Consider the following 22498-nt stretch of genomic DNA (forward strand, 5'->3'; position numbering starts at 1 on the left):
CTGAAAATGTTCATAGAGAGCACTTGCAAAGAGCTTTCCATTTATGTATAACATGTAATGACTGGGGAGCAAAAAGGTTGCAGGGTGTAGCGTGACCGACAGATGCACACTTTTATTCTCAAAGGAAGTCAAGTATTTGCTGTAGTTTTATTAAACATACAGTGGTGAACAGGGTTGCCACCACTCCGTGTTTGACCCCGAGACTACGGGTTTCGGCTGCCTATCTCCGGACTACGGGTTTAACTGAAAAATCTCCGGGCGGCATCAGCATCTCCCCCTCCAGGGTCCCGTCAAAATGTCTCCGCGACGTCAAATGGTGCCACGTTCCCATGTCAACGGGACACTACGTGACCCCCCGTTGTCATGGCAACTTGACACCGCATGATGTCACGTGACCTCACGCTGTCAATGCAACGCGACGCTATTTGACATCGCGGAACCATGTTGACTGAACCTTGCAGGGGGAGATCCCGCCATCGGAGAAGTTAAGGGAAATGAATATATAAATAACATAAATACATTTATAAAGTCTAATTTAATTGCAAAAAGTCTCCGGGTTAGCCTTCAATAGGAGGTGGCAACCCTGGTGGTGAATATTGTAAAGTATCCTTTGAATTGCTATACTTTTTGAAATGTACAGAATTGTTAAAACCTCGAGTGCTCGGAGGTCCTCCAGTTCAATGCTTATCGGTTGCCACCAGCAGAAATGCACAAACATTTACCTGGTTAAGATGTGCATGAATTGATATATTGTTTTATGTTTTAAGTGCGTTTCAATACCACGGTTTTGGCATCTTAAATAATCAAAAATATGAAAGAAAAAGTTATATAATTTATTCTGTCTATCCAAGCCATTTTTATTTTTCTGTTTTAGATAAATAAGCACCTATGTTCTAAAACACAGAACAATTTTAACACCGCTTTTATCGCTGTGTTACAGGAACTGCTAACTTTTCAGGAGAACTGTAAGAAGGCCTTGGTCATTGTAGAGAAAAATGGCCAGGCTGTTCAGAAGGCTTTAACGCTAAGTAAATCATTGCACCATTTTGATCGCTCAGTACTGCAGAAGAAAATGTCAGATGCTCAAGCTGCCTTTCAGGTGATTTGCAGCTGATGCCTACATTTCTGGGTTTCTCATCTATATATTTTTTGATTCCTATACTTTTTGTTGTCTATTAAACAGTTTGTTCCCCCCCCCCCAGCTTTTCACCACTTTGTACACAACATCTTCAAGTCTACGCATAACTTCCTGTTACCAGCAATTTATCTGAGACACAGTGCAGAACAGAAAGCAATAAGGCAACAACATATAACATAGGAACGTGCATAGAAAATAAGCTGTGCTTCCTATTAAAGAGTTTTCAAAAACAATGTGTATGCCTCCAGTTAATTTTCGTATTCTTCTTTTGAAAGTTTTTTCTCTGGCCATATTTTTTCTCTGCATATTTTTGGGTTTTTCCTATCACAAAAATAGGCTAACAAGAGTCTACATATCTGACACTCATCTCTTTGCTTTGGAGACGTTTCCTGTTATCTAAAATGGCAAATTTAAAGCAGCAATCCCCTGCTCATTTTGACTACATACAGTATATATATTTTCAGCATTTGAACTGGAGGTTTCCCTAGGAGATGGACAGCTATTGTTAGCTCCAGGTACTCTCCGGTTCCTGAGATACTTAGTTGCTGTGTCTCCTTCCGGGACATTTAAAGTTGGAGCCCGCAGTTGTCCAATAGGAGGCTACCATGTCATTTCACCATTGAGGTTGTGGTTTTCTTTTGGCTCTCGAAGTTTGGCGGCCATTTTGGCCCAAAGGGTGCTGCTGAAACACTGGCAACTAAATAGATACGTTTTTCGGAAGCCAGGGGTTACTTGGAACTAAGAATATTGATACTGTATATAAATGTGAGTAAGAGGATTGTTGTTTTAAAACAGCATTGCAGGTTTTCAATATTACATTTTAAAGTAGGCACTGTGTTTAACGTTTACGAAGTTTAGAGTTTACAAATGCAACATTTCTGGAGCGTTATGTATCAGTGATTCCTTGGTGCAAAAATTAGTTTATTTCCGAGGCAAAAATCTACACCTGATGTATTCAGTGAAAAATCCTGTTTAAAGCAACATTTCATGCAAAATCCTATGTGGTTTTTTTTAATTTATAAATCAGTTATATAGTATTAGATTATTCTTACTGCATTAACAAAAATGTATTTCACTTAGTATGCCATTTTTAATGATTGTTAATGTATTAAGCTTCCATGGGTTGCTATAGCAACCATTCAAGAAACCACAGTACTTCCTCTTTTGAAATAGGTAGCCAATCACGGGAGAATGGATCGATCTGCAGCTTTCATCAGCGGTGCGCAAACTGGGGGGGTTGGGGACGCGAGACTGAGTGCGGGGGGGGGGCGCGGGGTTTACAGAGGCCCCGCGCGCTTCCTGAAGGCACTTAAATTAAGTGCCGGGGGTGCAGCAGGGCCTCTGTAAACCTAACTTACCTTGGCTCCGGTGGCTTCTCACATGCGTCGCCATGGCAACGCGGCATCAAATGACGCCGTGAGGTCATGTGCCGGCACGTTGTTATGGCAACGTGATGTCATGACGCCGGAGGCAACGCCAGAGCAGGGGTGAGGGGGGTCACGGAGGTGGGGGGAACGCCGGCAGGAGGACACAAGGAAAAAAGTTTGCGCTCCTCTGGCTTAGATAATAGCATTGCTGTAAATGTAGGGAACTGCTGCATTTATTAAAACAGATTTTTTTAAAAGCATGCAAGAGGAAATGCTGCTTTTTAATCAACGATATATTTGTCTTTGATAAACCTTTTTCCAATTGTGCACCAGTTTTCCTGTTAAAAATAGAATAATTATAGGCAGCAAGTTAATACATTAAATCCTTAAGTTTAAAATGTAACAATGAGCTGATCTAACACAGATCCAAATCAAGTTAATTCTAAATTAAAAGGAGCCGGAAAAAGACATCGGGGTTGTTTACCAAAGTCTTCCAGCTGCAATACTGGAGAAAATCCAGTGGCAACGCACTGCGCCAGGTTTATTAAAGGAAAAACTCCCATTGCTGTATTGTACGCTCAAAAGGATTCCCTCTCCTTGATAAATATGGTGCTATTCTTTTGCACTGAGTTTTGTAGCCAGGAAACACCAGTAAATAGATACACGGTGGTGACATTTTACAGACCAGGTTCTGGAGAGAGCAAGAGGTTATAGTGTGCAGAACAGAAGGCACACAAAAGCCTAACTGTATTTCAGTAAGCTAATAAGAAGGATACAGATGATGAGATGTTAAAATGTCAAATTTACTAGTTTCTGGGTTGATCATGAAATGGACTCTATGTACTGTAAAAGGTTCCTTAAATCTAATACAAGCAGCAGAATTGTGTGTAGTTTGTCTGGAATTTAAAAAAATCAGTAGTAGAAGGCTGTGAAAGGTCAAAATGTGAAAGTTCCTATCAAGTATTTTTGGGAGAAATATTTAATTAGTATCTTCTATATAGTAATACTGTGTACACTTTTGAGGTTCAAGTCCCCACTCCACAGAACGTGCAGTCTAGTTTTGGTGTCGGAGACACAGGGAGATGAAGTAGTTTGTACAGGAACATATAATTCCATAGGGTTGCTTCTGAATGACTATTAACAGAAGAGATGCAGAATTTCTCATCTGACTGAAAGTAAAATATCCCGTTCAATATCAGAACTATTAAATGTTACTCACTGAGATTCCAAATCAGAACACTTTAGAGAGACTGTTTTTAGTAAAATAATGCTGTATTCTTACTTATGTGTCACCTATTTGTATTGCTTGTGCTTTTCTTTTATCAATGTTACCTAGAAATGTCCAAGATTAAGTCTTTGTTTAAAATGTGTTAACCCTTATACCATGTTCTGCGCTGTGTCTCATATGTTAAAGTTTTTTTTCTTTCATTATTTTCATCCAACATTCTTGGCGCAATTTATAATATATTAAGAGCCCTTAATTATGTGTTGCACAAACCTATAAAAATGTATGTGTACATATAGTCTCGTATACATTTTAGAACTAATTTAATTTTGTTGTACATTATGTGCCTGTCTGACATTTAATAAGACATTTAATATGCTCTTTGTAACTCGGGGCCTGATTTATATGGTCTCACTGTAAGTCAATAGCTATTCTCTCCTGATTGCAATGCCAATATTAACTTCAAACCATATTGAATCAGGTCCCAAGTGAGAAGATGTCTTAACAAATGACGTCCATTATTAAAACATATATTAGTTAGATCATTCTAAAGCCACTTGTTACCTTCTAGAAAACTGGCTCTTGAAAACTGAAGCCCCGTCACTCCAATATTAAGTGCTTAAAAAACACTATTGATATTCGGGCAAAGAGCATAGAGAACATCAACAGCATACAAATGTTGGACCTGTTATATTCTGCAGCTCTGGTTGGACTGGTCTTCCCTTGTGCTATCTACTAAACCACATTCATGAAAGTGACTGAGTAGTTTGCAACTTTGCTTTAACAAGCAAGGTAATATACTTGATCACATTGACCAACTATGAAAACAAAATTTTTTGTTTTATACTCAAGAGTACTTTAAAGAAGACGGCAGAATGGAGAAAAAAGGTAGAAGCCAATAATAGCATGATGAAGAAATTTGAAGAGTCCAGGGCAGAACTTGAAAAAGTTCTAAAGACAGCAGAAACATACTTTAAAGAGAAAGGAAACCCAGAAGAATTGTTGAAGAAACATACTGTAAGTACATAGAGTAGCATTATAGTCAGTATGAAAATGCAAATCAGGTACAGTAGTACAAACATACTTATGCTTTGCACATACAAGTGTAAAAATGTAACAGGATACATGGAAACTACTAAAAGTAAGTCAGGACCAGCCACCACATAAAACAAATATCTTGATTATTTTGCCATATGTGTGGTTGTTTTCCAAAGCATTGTAACAAATCTATGGATTTTGTACATTTTACCCCAAATTTATAATATTAGGTGTGCAAAAGATTTTATAGAAGTCTACCTTAAAATTTTAAAATATATTTGTATACTATAAGTACTGAAAAAAATCAATCTAAAATAAAATGTTTGAGTTATTATATTCCCTGGAGTTGGGATGCAGCTATTGGTGCTGTCCCTTATGACACTGGAATAATTACAGAGGCTATAGTGCATTAATATTACTTACTAATCCTGATGGCTTCTACCTCGTCAGGAACAGCACAAACCTATGCTCTTTTTGTTATTGCTGCCATGGGAAACAATGAGTGAAGACAACGAATAATTACTTTATAGCACTTAACGTACAGTACATCATAAAGAACAAAATCTAAAGCTAAACTATATTTAACACCAGACACAAGATGTAAATATAGGATGTAACAAAATACAGAATACATAGTTTAGTATTAAATGTCGCATTGGTGGTAGTGCATTAATCAAATTGCTGGATAAATAGATAGGTATTCAGCTTGTTTTGGAAGATTTCCAGACAGATGGCATCACAGATCGTACAGTATGAGGCAGAGTCCCAACGAGTAGGAGCAGCATAGCTAAATACTTGGGCCTCAAAAGGATGTTAACGAGATTCTGGAAACCATCAGCAGACCTTCACTTGTAGATAGAAGTGAGCCAGTGGGGGGGCATAGGTAGCCAGGAGCTCCTTCGTATAGGTTGGACCCTGATTACAGTATGTGGGGCTTTAAAATGAGAGAGAGAGAGAGAACCAGATTTGTGCTGTTTCAGAAATTACATTACAAACAAAAATGAGTATGTTCTGCATTTAGTTTTTTGCTTTTAATTAACTGTTTAGGTTCCGCATACGTCATGCATCCTATGCTATTGGCTGTATTATTGTTTTGTTTCCTCTTTTGTCTAAACAGTGGAAGAATGACAAAATACACAGTATAAAATTGGTAGAATAGGACCTGCTGGTACGGTCTTACCTTAACGTGGTTGCAAGCTTAAAATGTTTTTGCCAAAAGATTGAACTAAATGACCCATACTTCTGAAAAGAAAAAACATACATATAACGGATAGTAATAAACGAAATAATTTTTCATATTTGATGTGCATTGGGGCTTCTTTGTCTGTCGATGTGTTAAGTCCACATAGGTTTTGCATTGCTATTCCTCCTGTAGTAAAAAGAGGTCAGAAGTTTGACCTGGATTATAACCTATTCAATTCAGCATTGACATGCAGTAAGTGCTTCCACTGCAGCAAGGGATTCTGGTAAACGACATTCAAATGAGCTATTGTTACAAAAATCTGTTAACTGTTTTTTTTTTTTTTTTTTTTATCAATTCCAGGAATTTTTCGGACAGTTAGATCTGAAGGTGCTTAACACTTTCCTTAAAGCTTGTGATGAGCTGACAGACATCCTTCCCGAGCAAGACCAACAGCCACTGCAGGAAACTGTCCGAAAACTACACAAAAAATGGAAGGTTTGTGTTTAATCCTCAATAGAACCTCATCTTTTGCACACACAGGCACACATTCACTACAACCCAAAAGCAGATTGGCTGAGCAATCACTGTTCAACAAAACACACTCATCTTTAAGCAACAGTATGCTATGCTATGCGGACTATGTGTTAACTATTTTGAAGTATGCAGCAATTTTATATGCCTGCAGCTGCATCACATATATACAAAACAGGACAGTTATTTCACACAGGAAGCAAAATGTGACTCATTTCTAAAGCAAGCCACGATGGCTGCTATTTTAATTAAATTTAAAAAATTTTTTAACCGGGGTTCCCCCCATCCCCCGATCTTTTGAGATCCCCCAGTTTCCGAGCAACAGGCTATGTTGTCCACCAGGCAAAGAATACTTGCCCGGTGGACACACTACGCCAGAGGTGCCAGGTTTGCTCCGACGGCCAATAGAATTGAGCAGCCTCACTGGGCGATTACATTACTTTCTATTCATGACCGGCAGCCACATTTGTGGGGGGGTTAAGTAAAAAAAAAAAACACAGTTATCTCGGACTGGGGATCCCCAGAAGTTGACACAGAATACAAATCAGCGCCAAAGAAATCGCCCTAATCCAGGTAAATAAAAAAAAAATTGCGGTTGGGGGATTGCCATTTTAAATGTGTTAAGTAACTGTGTAAAACATTGCTATTACGGTGTATAGTACATGATTTTTACTTGCATAATCTAAGGTTTCCAAATGTACCCATTGATGTAATGCAGGGGTGCACAACTCCAGTCCTCAAGGGCCACACACAGGCCAGGTTTTAAGGATATCCCTGCTTAAGCACAGGTTGCTCAATCAAAATAACTGAGCCACAGATTGAGCAACCTGTGCTAAAGCAGGAATAGTCTAAAAATCTGGCCTTGTGTGGCCCTTGAGAACTGGAGTTGTGCACCCATGATGAAATGCATAAATAGCGCCAGTTAAACTGTTGCATGACAATTCACTCTTTGTCCCACATTATCTTCACATGCTTATTTGACATCCATTCATTTCGTGAGGGCAATTCAAAGTAACAAATGTACTGGTCTGTATCTTTTTCAAAGGACTTTCAGAGTGAAGCACCCTATCATTTGCTCCATCTAAAGATTGAACTGGAGAAGAACAGGATTTTAACAACGGTAGAGGAGTGTAAAGCGGAGCTGTCTCGAGAGGACAAAATGATGTCTGTGGAAGGCAGTGAGAAGATAATTAAAGAACATAGGGTACGTAACCATGCAATTTAACCCCTTCACTGGTAGAGGGGCAGCATCGAAAATAGCTGAGGGCCTTAGGAAGAAAATTAGGGACTCAGTGAGTGGAATTTATACTAGATGTACACGGTTCTTTTATTAGGTTATTTGTTTTCTCTTGACATTTTTACCAGTGCTCTTGATTTATTAAACGTGTAACGCTGTTTCCCCCACCCTCTGGGAGATTCTGCCATTACATGGTGCATAGTGCTGGCTACCTGTTTGCTCACAGGATGCTGAGTGGTCCACCGTTGGTAGTGGGGACGTCTAGACAGTCTTCTGTGGTACATTACTGGTCTTTATATCTCTTCTGGTACAGCGCCTCCATCTGCTGCAGGCTCCAGTAGTGTGAAGGCAATCTCCTGCAGAATAACTTGCTTCACTCCCCCCAGACAGATTGCACACTAGGCAGGAGTATAATTAACTGGAACCTTTTATTCTTCTACTTCAGCAAAGTATAACACAACTGTCTCTGCTCAGCACAGTTCACACAGGTCTCCAACCTCTGGATGGTCCCTGGACATCCACTCCCAGCCAAGGGCACCAGAGGCAGTCCTTACTCTTCCCGACTCCCTAATAGAGCCAGGGGAAAAGTATCATCACACTCCCCAAGGGGAGTGGACAGTGGGTGCCAATGCCAGATACACCCCTGTGTGAGTACCTATCTCTTTCAAGAGGGAAGAGACACTGACTACATTTATGAAGTGCAGCTCCTTAAGTACAGAGAGGGAAGGTACAAGGTCTGAGCCCAAGACTGGGCAGCACACAGGCCTTGTCCCACCTCCTCCCCTGTCACTCAAGGAAGCAGCTTCTGTGGGAGAAATCCCTGGATTGGTCCTGACATTGCCTGCACTTTTACCAGGGCTTATATGTAAGGAGGGCAGACTGGTAGCCAAAACCAGGCATGGCTACAAACCTAATGGGATAATTTTATTTATTAACACTGTTGTGTTGATCTGTTGTAAAAATGTATAGTAAATAACAATTCTTCCATTGTTATGACACAATGACACATGCCCGTTAACATAGGATAAGTTAAGACATTATACTTCGTGGCTAAAATTGAATTTTGAAAGCACAGCATCTTACCGAACAACACGATCCAAAAAATGCTTGAGAGATTCAAAAACGGCTGAAATGAGCTGCTTTTTTGAGAATTCAAGGAGAAACTTGAAGTAGTTGTGACCCTAATGATTAAAATCTTAATCTTGAGCACACAAGCATGCCTCAGGGCTGGCTCCAGGAAAATTTGGGGTCTGTTTCCTCAGTCGATAAATTGATCTTACCCTACTATATAAAGTTGGAGAAGTGTTTTATAGGTTAAAGGCTCAGTCCCAGGGAGGACTGTGTTAAGTGTTGTTATACTCTACCTTCCATTCACTTAAGTGGAAGCAAATGCATTGTTAATTTTGCGTGACTATGCTTCTAACTTTATTGAATAGTGGTCTAATGTCATTAACAAATTATTTAATTGTAGTGTGCCTTCATATTTGAAAAGGTGATGAGTTTCTTTCATAGCAAAATATCTTTAAAAAAAAATATGTGTCCGGAGCAAACACACAAAAATTTGGAGGTGATGTATATCACCAAAAAAACATACACATACAGTAGCAGTTTGTTTTTATTTCATTGTCTGCTTATGTTGTCATCAACTGTTTCAGAGTTTCCTACATTGAACACAAATACAATAGAAAACATTAACACAGAGATGCAGAAATTAATACACCTCATTGTTGTAATCTGTGCATCATGTAACTTTTCCTTAACTCCACTTACTGACAGGTAGCGAACGTGTCGAGATTTGCTTTGTCACTGCAATCAAATTATCCAGAAAGTTTGAAAAACCTGAAAAAATATTTCCTTAACTTTTGGAGGCAATAGTTAAATAGTTGAAAATGCAATATTTAGTGTTTTTTGGGGGTTTTTTTTATACCGAAATAGCAGTCCTGTGTCTTATAAAACAAATGTTTTTTCTTTTTTTTTATTTAAGTTAGATTGAATTTTGAAAAGTGAACTTGCTACACATTTTTTGGATTGAAGTAAACTTTTGCCAAATCAAATAGGGGAAATTCGCTCACGTTGTGGAACGTGTGCACATCTCTACTCCCAAGAAGATGCACATGGTGCTAAAGTTGGAGGAATACATTGACATGTACACACAGGGTTAAAATCACGCAGTTTCAATCAATTTTACTCCAAAGTTTCTCTGATACATCACCCCCTTTTTTTTTTTTTAAAGACGGCAAGTGTGCATTATTTTCACATGGCTCCTATTTGTTACATATTTGTGACGCATTTTTAATACATAGATGCTCTGTTGCCTTCCTAAGTATTCATATGAAGTAGGTTTACTGGCTATGCACTTCTTTAAGCAAGGCTGTGCTGAAAATCTGTGTAATTTGGCAGCTTTAAACTTATAGGGGTCCATGTTAAAATGGACCAGAAGCAAAAGTTGACACTGTGATGGCTCATTTGGATGTCATTATCCAGAATCCCTAGCTGCAGTGGAAGCACTGTATGCTAAGATAAGAGATAATGGGGAAAAGCAGAGTTCCAGACTTGTCTGAGACAAGGAAATGTGCACACCAGTGTTTTTTTTTATTTGCAAGATGTATTTATATCAAATTTGTTCTTTTTGCATTTTACTTACCTTTTAGGCTTTCTTTAGCGAGAAAGGATTTTATCAACTGTGTGAAAAAAGGTTACGGTTAATTGAAGAGCTGTGCCTAAAACTTGAAGAGAGAGACCCTGTAAAGGGAACACTGGAAAACAGCAGGAAGGTGATAAAAGATTTAAAAGATCAGATTGACAGCACTCACCTGAAACTGATGGAGCACCCAGACAAATGGAAGGATTTCAAGAGCAGGTATAGCACGCAGGAGTTGAAATTCTTTACATTCATTTTATTTTAAGACTGCAGCTCCCCTAACAAATGTCAAAAAAATAAAATGTATGTATATGTATGTGTGTATATATATATTATATATATATATATATATATATATCATACGAACCAATCCAAGGACCAGTAAAGAGACAGCAAACTGCACAGGGTTAATCCAAAAAAACTGTATTCAAAACATAGACACACATAAACCGACGTTTCGGTCCCACATGGAGACCTTCCTCAGGGCCGTGCAACCAACAAGTGATAGTGACCATACATATATACCCCCACCCATGATGCACCACAACAGAAAGAACCAATCACCAACATGTAATCAAGAACGGCATTCAACATAGCTGTGCTCTGAGCCACCTCCCCAATACCTGTAATGCAATTGGTCATCTGTAGCCACGAACAGGGAGCAGGCAATCCATACCATACGCTTGTTCTAGTATTTGTAGTCCAGATTCTTTCTAAATAATGAATGATTAACAGGGCTGCCTGCTTACCCAAGTAGAGCACCTATGCTTATGTGTGCCCTGTATTAACTGTTGAAAACTTAGCAATATGCCAAAGGTAAACAAAACGTATACTCAAAGGGTGTCAGGGGGACCCCTTTGCTACCAGAGGGACCCGCACTGCAGGCCTTGCTGGCAGCACAGACGTTTAGACAACCCTTGCATTTCATTGTGGAATATTTTTTTTATGGTCACTCTTGCTTGCTTTACAGATTTACTGAATTATCGAACTGGTTGTTGGCAAAGGAGAAGGAGTTGAAGCAAATCAAAAATAGTGCCAAGGATGCTGCAAAATATAAACAGTTCAAAGCTTCAATTGAGGTGACGTGTTAACTTGTAACATTGGCATTCTCATTTGTTTAGTTTTTTTTTGCATTTAACCTTAAGAAATCAGAAAGCACTTTTCAAAAAAAACGTTTAGCACCTACATAATCGGCTGTAATCCATTGAAGCTTGAACAGGGCGGAACTATTCACCGGTGGGCCCTGGTGCAAGTTGGAACAAAATATGTCCCCTCCCCCTGGAGTCCTACCTGTGGAATGGGTCCTTATGCAGTGACATAGGGAGCCCACCCAGGTGGTGAATACGGAAGTTCGGCCCCGCCTAGCAATGATGATAGCATTGGATAGACATGATGATATAGAAATGCCAAGGTTCACAATATGTGTTCCAACAAAATTTTTTATGTATTTAAAGATCAGGTCATGTACAGATGCAGCAAAAGGTTATTGCAGTAGCTCATAACGGAGAATATCGCGTTTCGCTGGATTCAATGGCAGTGACCATGCAGAATATCAGAGAATACCCCACGATGACGCATCAGCAAGTACAATATGCTTTGCTACAGATGAAGCACGACTTACTGTTTGTCTTGCCGAGGCCGCTCGCTGTCCCACGTCAGCGACGATCGCAGCCCAGACGTATTAACGCTGTGGGGTTCTGATCCAGGAATCATGAACCCCAACAACGTGATAGCGAGAAGACACTGTCCCCAGCGCCGTAGCCATTTGCTTTTTCACCTATGGCACTGTGGACAGTAGATCATGCTACATCTGTACTTCTACTATATGTACCTAAGTGCTGCTATTTTATTGGCCAAGTATAAATTTGTCATCTTGCATCTGACATTTTTTTAAAGTAAGTTTCTAAACATCTTGAGCGGAGACTTGGGAAGGGTTAGACTCCCCTTTGTGTGATAATCACTGTTCAGTGAGAGTTTGCACAACCAGATCTCCGTCTATTCCCATTTTACATTTTCATTTTATCCTTGATGTGCCTACAATTATTTTCCAGTTGCTCGGTTAAAAGTAATAAATATATACAAATAATAAAAGAGCAATTTGTTTGTTCATCTGCAGGTGATCAGGCAAGATGTGAGCAAGCAGGAAGGTAACCTCAGCTCTCTGAAATCCAGGCTTGCCACACTTACTGAGGTCGCATCTGAGCCTGAAATAAGGAAGCAGAGCAATGAACTTTCCAAGCTTTCCACTGATTTCAAAGGACTTTTAGCCTTGCTCACTGAGGTACAGTACGATATATTCCTGTGGCTACTCTACTTTTTCATTCTCATCTCTGAAAACGCAAAGGTAGACAGGAATTGCTGTGTTACATTAACATTGTGTTTAGTCTGATTAATGCTTCTTTCAGCCAAATTTTAGTGTTCATTCAAAAGTGTAGACTTTGAAAATGGTAAAGAAGAAAAACGGGGGGGAATAGGAGGTCTTTTTCGTGAGCTTCTATTTCGGAGATCAACCAACAAATACAGATAGTGACCATGAAATTATTAGAAATATTGCTGGAATAGTGAACTCCTGGCTTTTTATGCCATATTTTCAATTTTAAGGCCTGTTGTTTAGATTAATTGTTAAATACATTTTTGAAGTGAAATTTCTTTGGTGGCACCTATGAAATTTTGCTGGTACAAAGCTGCTTCATGGATATGCAATAGTGGAACGGAAATGACGTCAGGTGCGGGCACAAGCTCGCGCGCCTCCACAGGATATTGTCAGGCAATTTTAAGGCCTGTTATTATATTCATTTTTCTTTGCTTAGGGTTTCAGCATCTTTTTGCAAAAAACTGTACTGGTTAGAATATATAACTCCATATTCATTTTTATTATACTAATTGAATGCTAAATTAAATACATTTAATAAAGTACATTTCCTACATTCAATACTAATACTTGACTGCATTCTGCAGCAGATCTGGACAGGACTAAAACTCTGTGTAAAATGTCCTTATTTCGCTTTTCTTCGATTAACCTAGCACCACAGTACTCAGCATTCTGGTCTCATCACATAAAAATAAACATTTATTTTGAAGATAAATACTCACATACAAAAATAGTACACAATGGCGGTGACGTTCCAATATATTAGAATATCCTCAAAGATGGCTGCATAGTTTTCTATTTCTGACAGTAATTCTTGTATTTGATCTTAGTGTAACACCTCCCCCCTCCTCTCCACCCCCCCAAGGGAGATTGGTAGTTACAGGGTTTGATGTGGTGCATACCTGCTAGTTCCAGGCGTTATGAGTCTCCGCCGATGGTACTGGGGAGTTACAACAAGGCAGGCTTCAGCTTCTACTGCATGGTGCAGCGCCTCCAGTCTGTAGGGCCCCTGGCCAAGGACAAGGGTTGTTCCCACAGACACTCCTCAAACACTGACACAGATAGCCCAGCGATGGAACAACCAGTTTTTATTGTCAACCTCCAATCCTTTTTCATTTCCTCCCTGGTCCCTGGAGCATACCCAAGGGGCTTGAGGCCCCAAGAGCCCCTCCTTAACCCCCTTACCCCCTGATGGGGCAAGGTGGAAGAACTCTCACTCCACAGAGGGAGGGAAGACAGAACCCACACAATTTGGTGGAGTGCCTGCTTTTATACATGGAGAGGGGTTTGTAACCCTGCCCCATAACAGGGCAGGTCCAGGTACTGGCAGGCAACACACCACTGGCATGTGACCCAGTCAGTACCCTCCCAGGCATGACACTCCAGTTGCCGGTAGGCCTGCACCTGTATAGAGTAATTATATCTATCCAGGCTGCAACTGCAAAATAGGCCCTGTGCAGGAGTTAAACCCCAACACTGCCTGTTCGTATCAGGACTTATAGTGTTAGCGCCAAAGGAAAGGGTATAGCCAGGGACACTAAGCTACATCAGTATCATGATGTTGAAGCTTGTCTCCTTCATCTTGGTGTTATCCCTCTCACATCTTTCTGGTGCAATCCATCTATCATCCTCCTGGAGTAATCTCCTGTTCTCTCGTTCTTTCCCCCTAGTAGCCCTCTGATAGATATTTATCCAGACAATATCCCTTAGTCAGCTCTTGCTATCACTAATTCTATTTCAAGGTAAGGTCCTACAGCCAAACTGATGTCATCTAATAATGAACTGCCCATGCCTCCATATAGAGAATAACCTAATACGGCATGTCTTCTGGAAAGATCCAACCTAATGCCATAGCCACTTCCGGTTGCATCAACTCTAACCACAGTTGTATATAGTCAATCAAACAGAAAGTGGATTGTAAATAGTCCTATGATCAGTGCGACAGGGTATTTTAACAGGGCAAAAAATGTATAAATGTCAAAAAGTCCCCAGAGAGAGCCAAAAATATGTAGCATGTTGATTGGAGTTTAAATCAATTTGTAAGTATGCATAACTTCTTTAAATCAGTAATCCTTAATAGTTACCTAGAAATTAGTAGATGCCACTCAGTTGGCTTAACTCTAAGTGGGATTTATGGTTAATAGGGAGAAAAATAGCCATGTGAAGCCAATTTAACCTGTTCACCACCACACTTATCAAATAGACTACTTAGAATATATCAAGGTATAGGATTACAGCAAGTAACTTAGAAACATGACTCCAGAGTTCTTTTCCTTAACCCATCTATTTTTCTCCTATGTCACCCACCCAATAAATTGTTTTTAATTATTTTTGGCTGTGCTGTACTCCATTTTTCTCCATCTGCATGCTGTGCACCGTGTCTTTCCACTGTAGATTACTTTGCTATAGTCACTCAAATGTCACCCACAGGACTTCGCTATAGAGAACTCAGCACAGCTCCACTCCCAATATAACTAAATACTGACCCAATGTAACTGAATTTATCACAAAATACCAATTTCAATATTAGAATATCATATGTGATATACAGTATGTATGAAAAGAAAGCCATTGCAAATCAGACCATATCATACTATATAATTGGCATTTTGTCTATATACTGGATTCATACATATTACAATATAATAATATCACTGAACTGGATTTCTTACACAATGTACAATTTATGTGACTGATCTAGGTCTACTGCACTTGCTCCCTTTATAAAACAACATCAGATTTTCTTGGCATCTACAGTATGTCATACAATGTTGGAGTGTCATGTGGGCTCTAAGTGTATGTTACATTGCACCAATTTTGCAATATGGAAAATGTAAGTAGGAGTTGGCAATATCTTAAAAGCCTGTACAAAAAAAGCATCCTTTACTTCTCAACAAACATAATCCAGCTCTGGGGTGGAGTAAGCCCTCCCTTACCCTCTGTCTAATGCAAACTGCTTACCCATCCTCAATAAGTAAATAACAAAACAAAATTAGAAGTGTGTCATAAGTAACACAAAGAAAAACATGAACCACTACCCTGCTCATGTATAGATGTAGCAAGACTTCATGTCTACAGTGCCACGGCCACGGTGGTAGTGCCCATTCAGAAGCATGGACACCCCGCAGCATGATTGAGTCAGCACTGTCCCCGGCGCCGCGGACGAACAACCAAACATCTGCGGTGGAAGGGGACAATAAGTCTTACTACATCTGTATATAGTTATTTAAAAACATACAAATAAAATGGATTGAACGTTTTGCTTGCAAACGTTTTTCTGGCATAAATAACTCTTATTTGAATAAGTGTCACCACAAGTTAAATAGGTTAAATAGCATCCGTGGTATGCAATTCATTTAATGCAGAATCTCTCTCTCCACCATCGTCTCTGATCTTTATTGAATAGCGCGTGTGAATACTTAATTTGGTAAGATTGACTCTGTTGCATATTGCACAGAATTGTAAAGACTTTTCTTGGTGTGGTGGTCTTACGAGCACACTTTAGTGAAAACAGCGAGATAGCTTTCAGTTAATTCTTGCACTTTGATAATTAGGCCCGCTAGACTGGTCAATATGTTAAAATTCTGCAAGATGAATCTTTCTAAAGTATATGAAACGTGATATAAATGTATTTGTTTAAATCACAGTTACATAATTAAAACATGCTTATATTTTTGTATTATTGATCAATAGACAGAGAAACTTTTGAGTTCTGTTGGGGATTGTGTACAGTACAAGGAAGAAGTAAAAAATACACTGCTTGGGTTAATTACAAGCTCAAAAGATGCCCAGACAGATGGAGAGAAGATATTGGAAACAGAAAGCTTTGCACAGGCACAGGAGTTGCTTTTGCATTACCAGGTACAACCCTCTTGTACCTCCAAGTACCATTTTGTCCTTTTCTATGTTTCCGGAATGTAATTAAAGGTTTTTAGGTGTTTTAGCGATTTTCAAAATGCCCATTCTAATTGTACATAATGAAATTGATGGTCTCAAGTGTTAATATTTCCTGCAGTAATGGATCAGATTTGCCTTAATTATGGTCACACGTAGTGGTAAATTCTATACAGGCATATCCCGGTTTAAGGACACTCACTTTAAGTAAACTCGCGAGTAAGGACATATCGCCCAATAGGCAAATGGCAGCTCACGCATGCGCCTGTCAGCTCATCCTGAACAGCAATACCAGCTCCCTACCTGTACCGAAGCTGTGCGCAAGCGGGGAGACTATAGAGCCTGTTACAAATGCATTATTTACATCAGTTATGCACGTATATGACGATTGCAGTACAGTACATGCATCGATAAGTGGGGGAAAAAGTTAGTGCTTCACTTTAAGTACATTTTTGCTTTACATACATGCTCTGGAACCATTGCATACGTTAATGCGGGGTATGCCTGTATACTGTACTAGGAATCGGCTGTTCGGTACAAAAAATCCCTGTTGACTTCAATGGGGATTTTCAGATGAAGACGAACGGCCGCTTCAGAGTATATAGAATTGACCCATTAGTTGGATCATTTATTTAGTTGCAAATTACATTTGAATATTATTTTTATCTTCATGACATGTATGATATTAAACTATTCGATGGTAACCGCTATGGTAATGAATGGGTTAAATCCTCTCGCAACCCTCCCGCAAGGCCTAAACACCCACCATGGGCCAAATACCACCTTCAACCACAATCGCCACCGAACTGCTCAAAATCCTCGATGAGTTAGTTATCGAAGTTTATAGAACAGGCCCCATAGACTCTGCTCCTGCTAATTTCATAGGCTGCTAAGTGCATTTTTCCCACTGAAACTCAGTTCTAATGTTGGATAAAGAAATGTAAATATATAAGTACAGATATTATAATGCTTGCAAAGTATTGGAATATAGTATTTTTAAAAATCTAAAATGACAGTTACTATAAGCTTCTGGCCCTTCTACGCCTAAATTTTTTCTGATCTGGCTCATTGGAGACGTAGTTAAAGAGACCTAATGTAGATTATAGCAGGGGTGCTCAAAGTTTTGGAGCTGCGCCCCCCCTGTTTGACAGGCCCAAACGCTTGCCCGTCCTTCTCTGTGACCCGGCATGAAATGACCCCGCTGGTCATGTCACGTCACGTGACCTCGCAGCGTCAATTGATGTGCATTACCATGGCGACGCGTACGTCACATGACACCAAGGCGTAATTTGATGCCGCGTTGCCATGGCGACGCGTGCAGAAGACTACAGTACCACGTTAATTTGACGTTGCAGAAGCCTCGCGCGGACCCCCGGCATTTAACTTAAATGCCTCGGGGAAGAGCGCAGGGCTGCTGCAACCGCCGCCGTGGTCGTCCCCCCCCCAACAAAATCCAGCGCCCCCAGTTTGCGCAATGCTGGATTATAGCAATGTGATAGCAGTAGGACTCTGGATTATAGCAATGTGATAGCAGTAGGACTCTGGATTATAGCAATGTGATAGCAGTAGAACTCTGTATGCTGGATTATAGCAATGTGATAGCAGTAGAACTCTGTATGCTGGATTATAGCAATGTGATAGCAGTAGAACTCTGTATGCTGGATTATAGCAATGTGATAGCAGTAGAACTCTGGATTATAGCAATGTGATAGCAGTAGAACTCTGTATGCTGGATTATAGCAATGTGATAGCAGTAGAACTCTGTATGTAGGGCTCTGCAGTGCTATTTTCTATTATGCTGGTTGAAGTTAGGGTATTGGCCCTTGATTTAAAAATTAACTAAACATATTTAAAACAAATATATAAGGTGTTACATTGCTGTTTTACTTGCATCCTAGACCTGCTTTAGTATGGGAGCCTGAGTTTATCAACTTTAAAAAAAAATGTATTTTCGTTTTAAATGTTCAAGAACATGTTGTAATCTGAAATCAGTCATTAGCTTCTTGATACATGAAGCTCTGAAAATGAACAAGTTGAAATGTAAAAGTGTATATCAGCATATTCAGTTGTGTGATTATTGGACCCAATGGAGTTTATTTATTATAACAGCAACAGCCATTAGCAGTTATTAATAGCCATCATAGCTATTACTGGCATCTGCTCCCATTAGCCCTTACAGAACATATTTCATGAATAGTTTTTTTCTGATTCTGCTAGCAAAAAATGAAGAACATACGTTCCAAGAAACAGAATGTTCAGCTGCAGATTACTCAAGCTCAGGAGCTACAGGTGGAAGGAGGTCTGGCTGGCACAGTCCAGGAAGATTTAACAAAGCTAGAAGTTGAACTGGACCGTGTGGAAAAGGCAATGGAGAAGCAGGAAGAACATTTGCAGGTAAAATGCAATAAGTCAACGTAAATATTGTACCCTGTAGGAATAAACTGCAAAAGAACTGTAGTACCAATACGTACAATATACAGCTCAACCCCGTTATAGCGCGATCCGCTATAACGCGGATCCGCATATAACGCGGTTTGAGCGTGGACCCCGAATTTAAAAAAAAAATTGCACACACACACTGCATACTCTCACAGCACACTGCATACTCTCACAGCACACTGCACACACTCACAGCACACTGCATACACTCACAGCACACTGCACACATTCACAGCACATTGCATACACTCACAGCACACTGCACAAACACACACACTGCACATGACACTGCACATGACACTGCATACACTCAAAGCACACACTCGCAGCACACTGCATACACTCACAGCACACTGCACACACTCACAGCACACTGCACACACTCACTCACAGCACACTGCACAGCACACTGCATACACTCACAGCACACTGCACACACTCACAGCACACTGCACAGCACACTACATACACTCACAGCACACTGCATACACACACACACAGCACACTGCACACACACACACACACACACACACACACACACACACACACACACACACACACACACACACACACACACACACACACACACTGACACACTGACACACTGACACACTGACACACTGACACACACACACACACACACACTGACACACTGACACACACACAGTCACACACAGACACACACACAGAGACACACAGAGACACACTGTCTCTTTAAGGGAGCTTGCTCTCGCAAGACGGAAGCAGAAGCAGGGAGAAGAGCTGCCAGATGCCGGGTAAGTGCTGCGTGCTGTTGCCGCTGCCCCACCGGGTCTGGGAATGCTGGGAGAGTTCTCAGCTTTCCCCCTCCGGCGGACGCAGTACCACTACAAAAAAAAAATGTAAAAAAAAAAAATAATTTAGGCGGCCATTTTTTCCGCGACCCCGTTTATAACGCGGTGGTCGCGGGTGGCCCCCGATGACCGCGCTGTAACGGGGTTAAGCTGTATATGGGTCAGAGCTCAAGTGAAAAACAGGCTAGAAAGTGTTTACATAAATATAAGAAATATCTGTTAGATATAGATATAAAATAATTCATTTATGTATATTGGTTGCCAGATTTATTCCTTATGTTGTTAGTTTTGCATGTAAGATGCATGGGCCCTGGGTCAAGTCCATGGGTAAATTAGCATTTTTAGTAATATGATTCTAAAGTATTCTGCAGTTAGCCAAAAAATATTCTTTTTATTCGAGGCCTAGAAAATAGGCTAGTCCTTGAATACATTTTAATAGAAAGTTCTTGTGTAACATGTATAGTTTGTTCTTATAAACATTAGACAGAATTGTCCACTTTTAGTTACGTATGTGGCCTTTCTGAAGATACCACTATGTGCTGTGGATCCTGGCTTTCTGAAGACATTGCCTTTCACTGCATTCTAATCCCTAGCAAATGTAGCATTGTTTTAGATCTCTTGCCGTGTACACTGTACTCAGGGCTGCCAACAGCTTTCCCAAAGTCTATGACTACAGTCTTGACCTGGGCCACAGGTTGTTGGTGAGGGAGGGATGGAGGGAGAGACAGTGGATGCATGTAGAGTGGAGCAAGAGAGGGGGAAGGAGGGATCAGGGGTACAGGAGAAGAAGACAGAGGGGCAATGGGTGCAAGAAAGTGGGAGAGTGAGGAAGTGAATACAGGAGGCAGAGACTAGGCAAGTGGGTACAGAAGGGACAGAGAAAGAAAGAGAAGGGGTACTGTGGGCAGGAGAGAGGGGGGAGAGAGGGAGAGAGAGAGGCTAGCAGTGGGTGCAGGAGGGAGAGAGATTGTGGCAGGAGGTAGGGGGTAGGGTTGCAAGAGGCAGAGATAAGAGAGGGGGTCAGGAGGTAGAGAGAGGAAGGCAGGGGGTACATTTCCTACCTCCATATGGGAGCTATTACATCCCTGGGAGCCTCTGTACTGACTGGCTCTTTCTGGGGGTTTACACAAGGGCTTGTGGGATTTGTGGTCCTGTTGTCTTCAGCTGTTCAAAAATTGGATCTGGAGCTGGACTACACCTCCCAGAACTCCCATATACATGTGACAATCAGTAAAGAGAGCAGTGGCAATGAGGGGACAGGCCCTGAAAGGAAACCCTTAGAACCTGCTCTTGTCTGGGTCCCTGATGGCTCTGGGCCCGAGACAGTTGTCCTGGCGCTCCTCCCCCCTATCGGCAGCCCTGACTGTACTTGAACCCCACACAAATCCAACTACCAAAAATAGTAGTGTGAGAAGCATTTTATCTTCTCATTGTTTAAACCAAGCAAGGATGAAAGTTTCAAAATCTGTACTTGATATACTAGCTTAAAGCCTCAGTCTCCACTTTTTTGTACTTTTAAAAATGTTCCTATACCGCTTCTCCAGACCTCTAGGGATACCCCTCAGGTTCCCAAGATATTTGTACTTTTCGTACAAATGTGAAACACAAGGTTATTATATTACTTTCAAATGCTACCTATTATTGTGTCTTACAAAAATATTTGAGATCTTCAAACAGATTATTTGCATTTATATGGAAAAATAAGAGACCAAGGATGACCAGATCAATCCTGATGACCCCTAAGGCAAGTGGAGGTCTGGCCATAACAGATTTGTGCGGATACTACATAGCATGTCAATTAAAACAAATACCCTGGTATGTCCCTCCAGTGCAAATAAATGGGTAAATATTGAGTTATGGCTCTCTAAACCTGTATCCTCCCAGCTAGACTATTGTTATCTAAAGGACTGCACTCAGCTCACAATCTAACATCCCTAACCATCAATTTCTCCGTCAATGTATGGAACTCGGCCTAGTTCATGAAATGGTTGTCAGCCTCCCTTAAACCCTTAATTTGAGGTGCCTGTGAGCCCAGGCTTAACAAATAGATTAGACACAGGGATGATATGTAGGATCGGAGTAATAGGGAAGGAATTTAAGGTTCTCCTATACGAACTAAGTGGAAATACCATCTTACCTATGTATCAATGTGCTGTGCTGCAATTTTAAGTTTGTGTTAAACAGGACCATGTTTGTCCATTTGAAGATGGTCGGTCACTATGTATACCTCCCCCTCCCTTTCTTATTCTTCCCTCATGATTTCTGTATTCTCCTCCCCTACCATTTCCATGTATAATAAACAATAAAAATATTAGCTAACAATCCAACTGAATAAAAAAAGTACCATGCCTTCAATTGAAGGCATAACTCAGAAATCTTCTTTCTGTACTTCTAAATATATTTATTTTGCATTTGTAAATTCTCTACATTATTGTTTTCCCTTTCAATAGGTCACAATAAACAAATGGGGGGAGATAGAAACAGGAAAAGAAAACATAGTACAGTATCTGAAACAGATGGGCCCCACTCTTGAACGTTCCCTGAACTTTGGTAGCTTAGAAAGCTTGTCATCAGAACTTAAACAGACAAAGGTAATGTACC

The 22498-nt window shown here is 40.4% G+C and overlaps 1 protein-coding gene across 15 annotated transcripts in view; it reads left to right on the forward strand.

Moving 5' to 3' along the window:
- Positions 1–22498, forward strand: part of SYNE1 (spectrin repeat containing nuclear envelope protein 1) — a 603546-nt gene that overhangs the window by 238559 nt on the left and 342489 nt on the right. For all 15 annotated transcript variants that reach the window (XM_075596504.1, XM_075596505.1, XM_075596506.1 and 12 more), the window contains 10 exons: positions 941–1099; positions 4583–4747; positions 6312–6446; positions 7528–7686; positions 10371–10579; positions 11331–11439; positions 12477–12641; positions 16425–16592; positions 18843–19019; positions 22348–22488. In XM_075596504.1, the coding sequence (XP_075452619.1) occupies positions 941–1099; positions 4583–4747; positions 6312–6446; positions 7528–7686; positions 10371–10579; positions 11331–11439; positions 12477–12641; positions 16425–16592; positions 18843–19019; positions 22348–22488 (1587 nt within the window). The remainder of the gene's footprint in view (positions 1–940; positions 1100–4582; positions 4748–6311; positions 6447–7527; positions 7687–10370; positions 10580–11330; positions 11440–12476; positions 12642–16424; positions 16593–18842; positions 19020–22347; positions 22489–22498) is intronic.

Source organism: Ascaphus truei, chromosome 4 (assembly GCF_040206685.1).
Source record: "Ascaphus truei isolate aAscTru1 chromosome 4, aAscTru1.hap1, whole genome shotgun sequence".
In the NCBI taxonomy this organism is placed as follows: domain Eukaryota; kingdom Metazoa; phylum Chordata; class Amphibia; order Anura; family Ascaphidae; genus Ascaphus; species Ascaphus truei.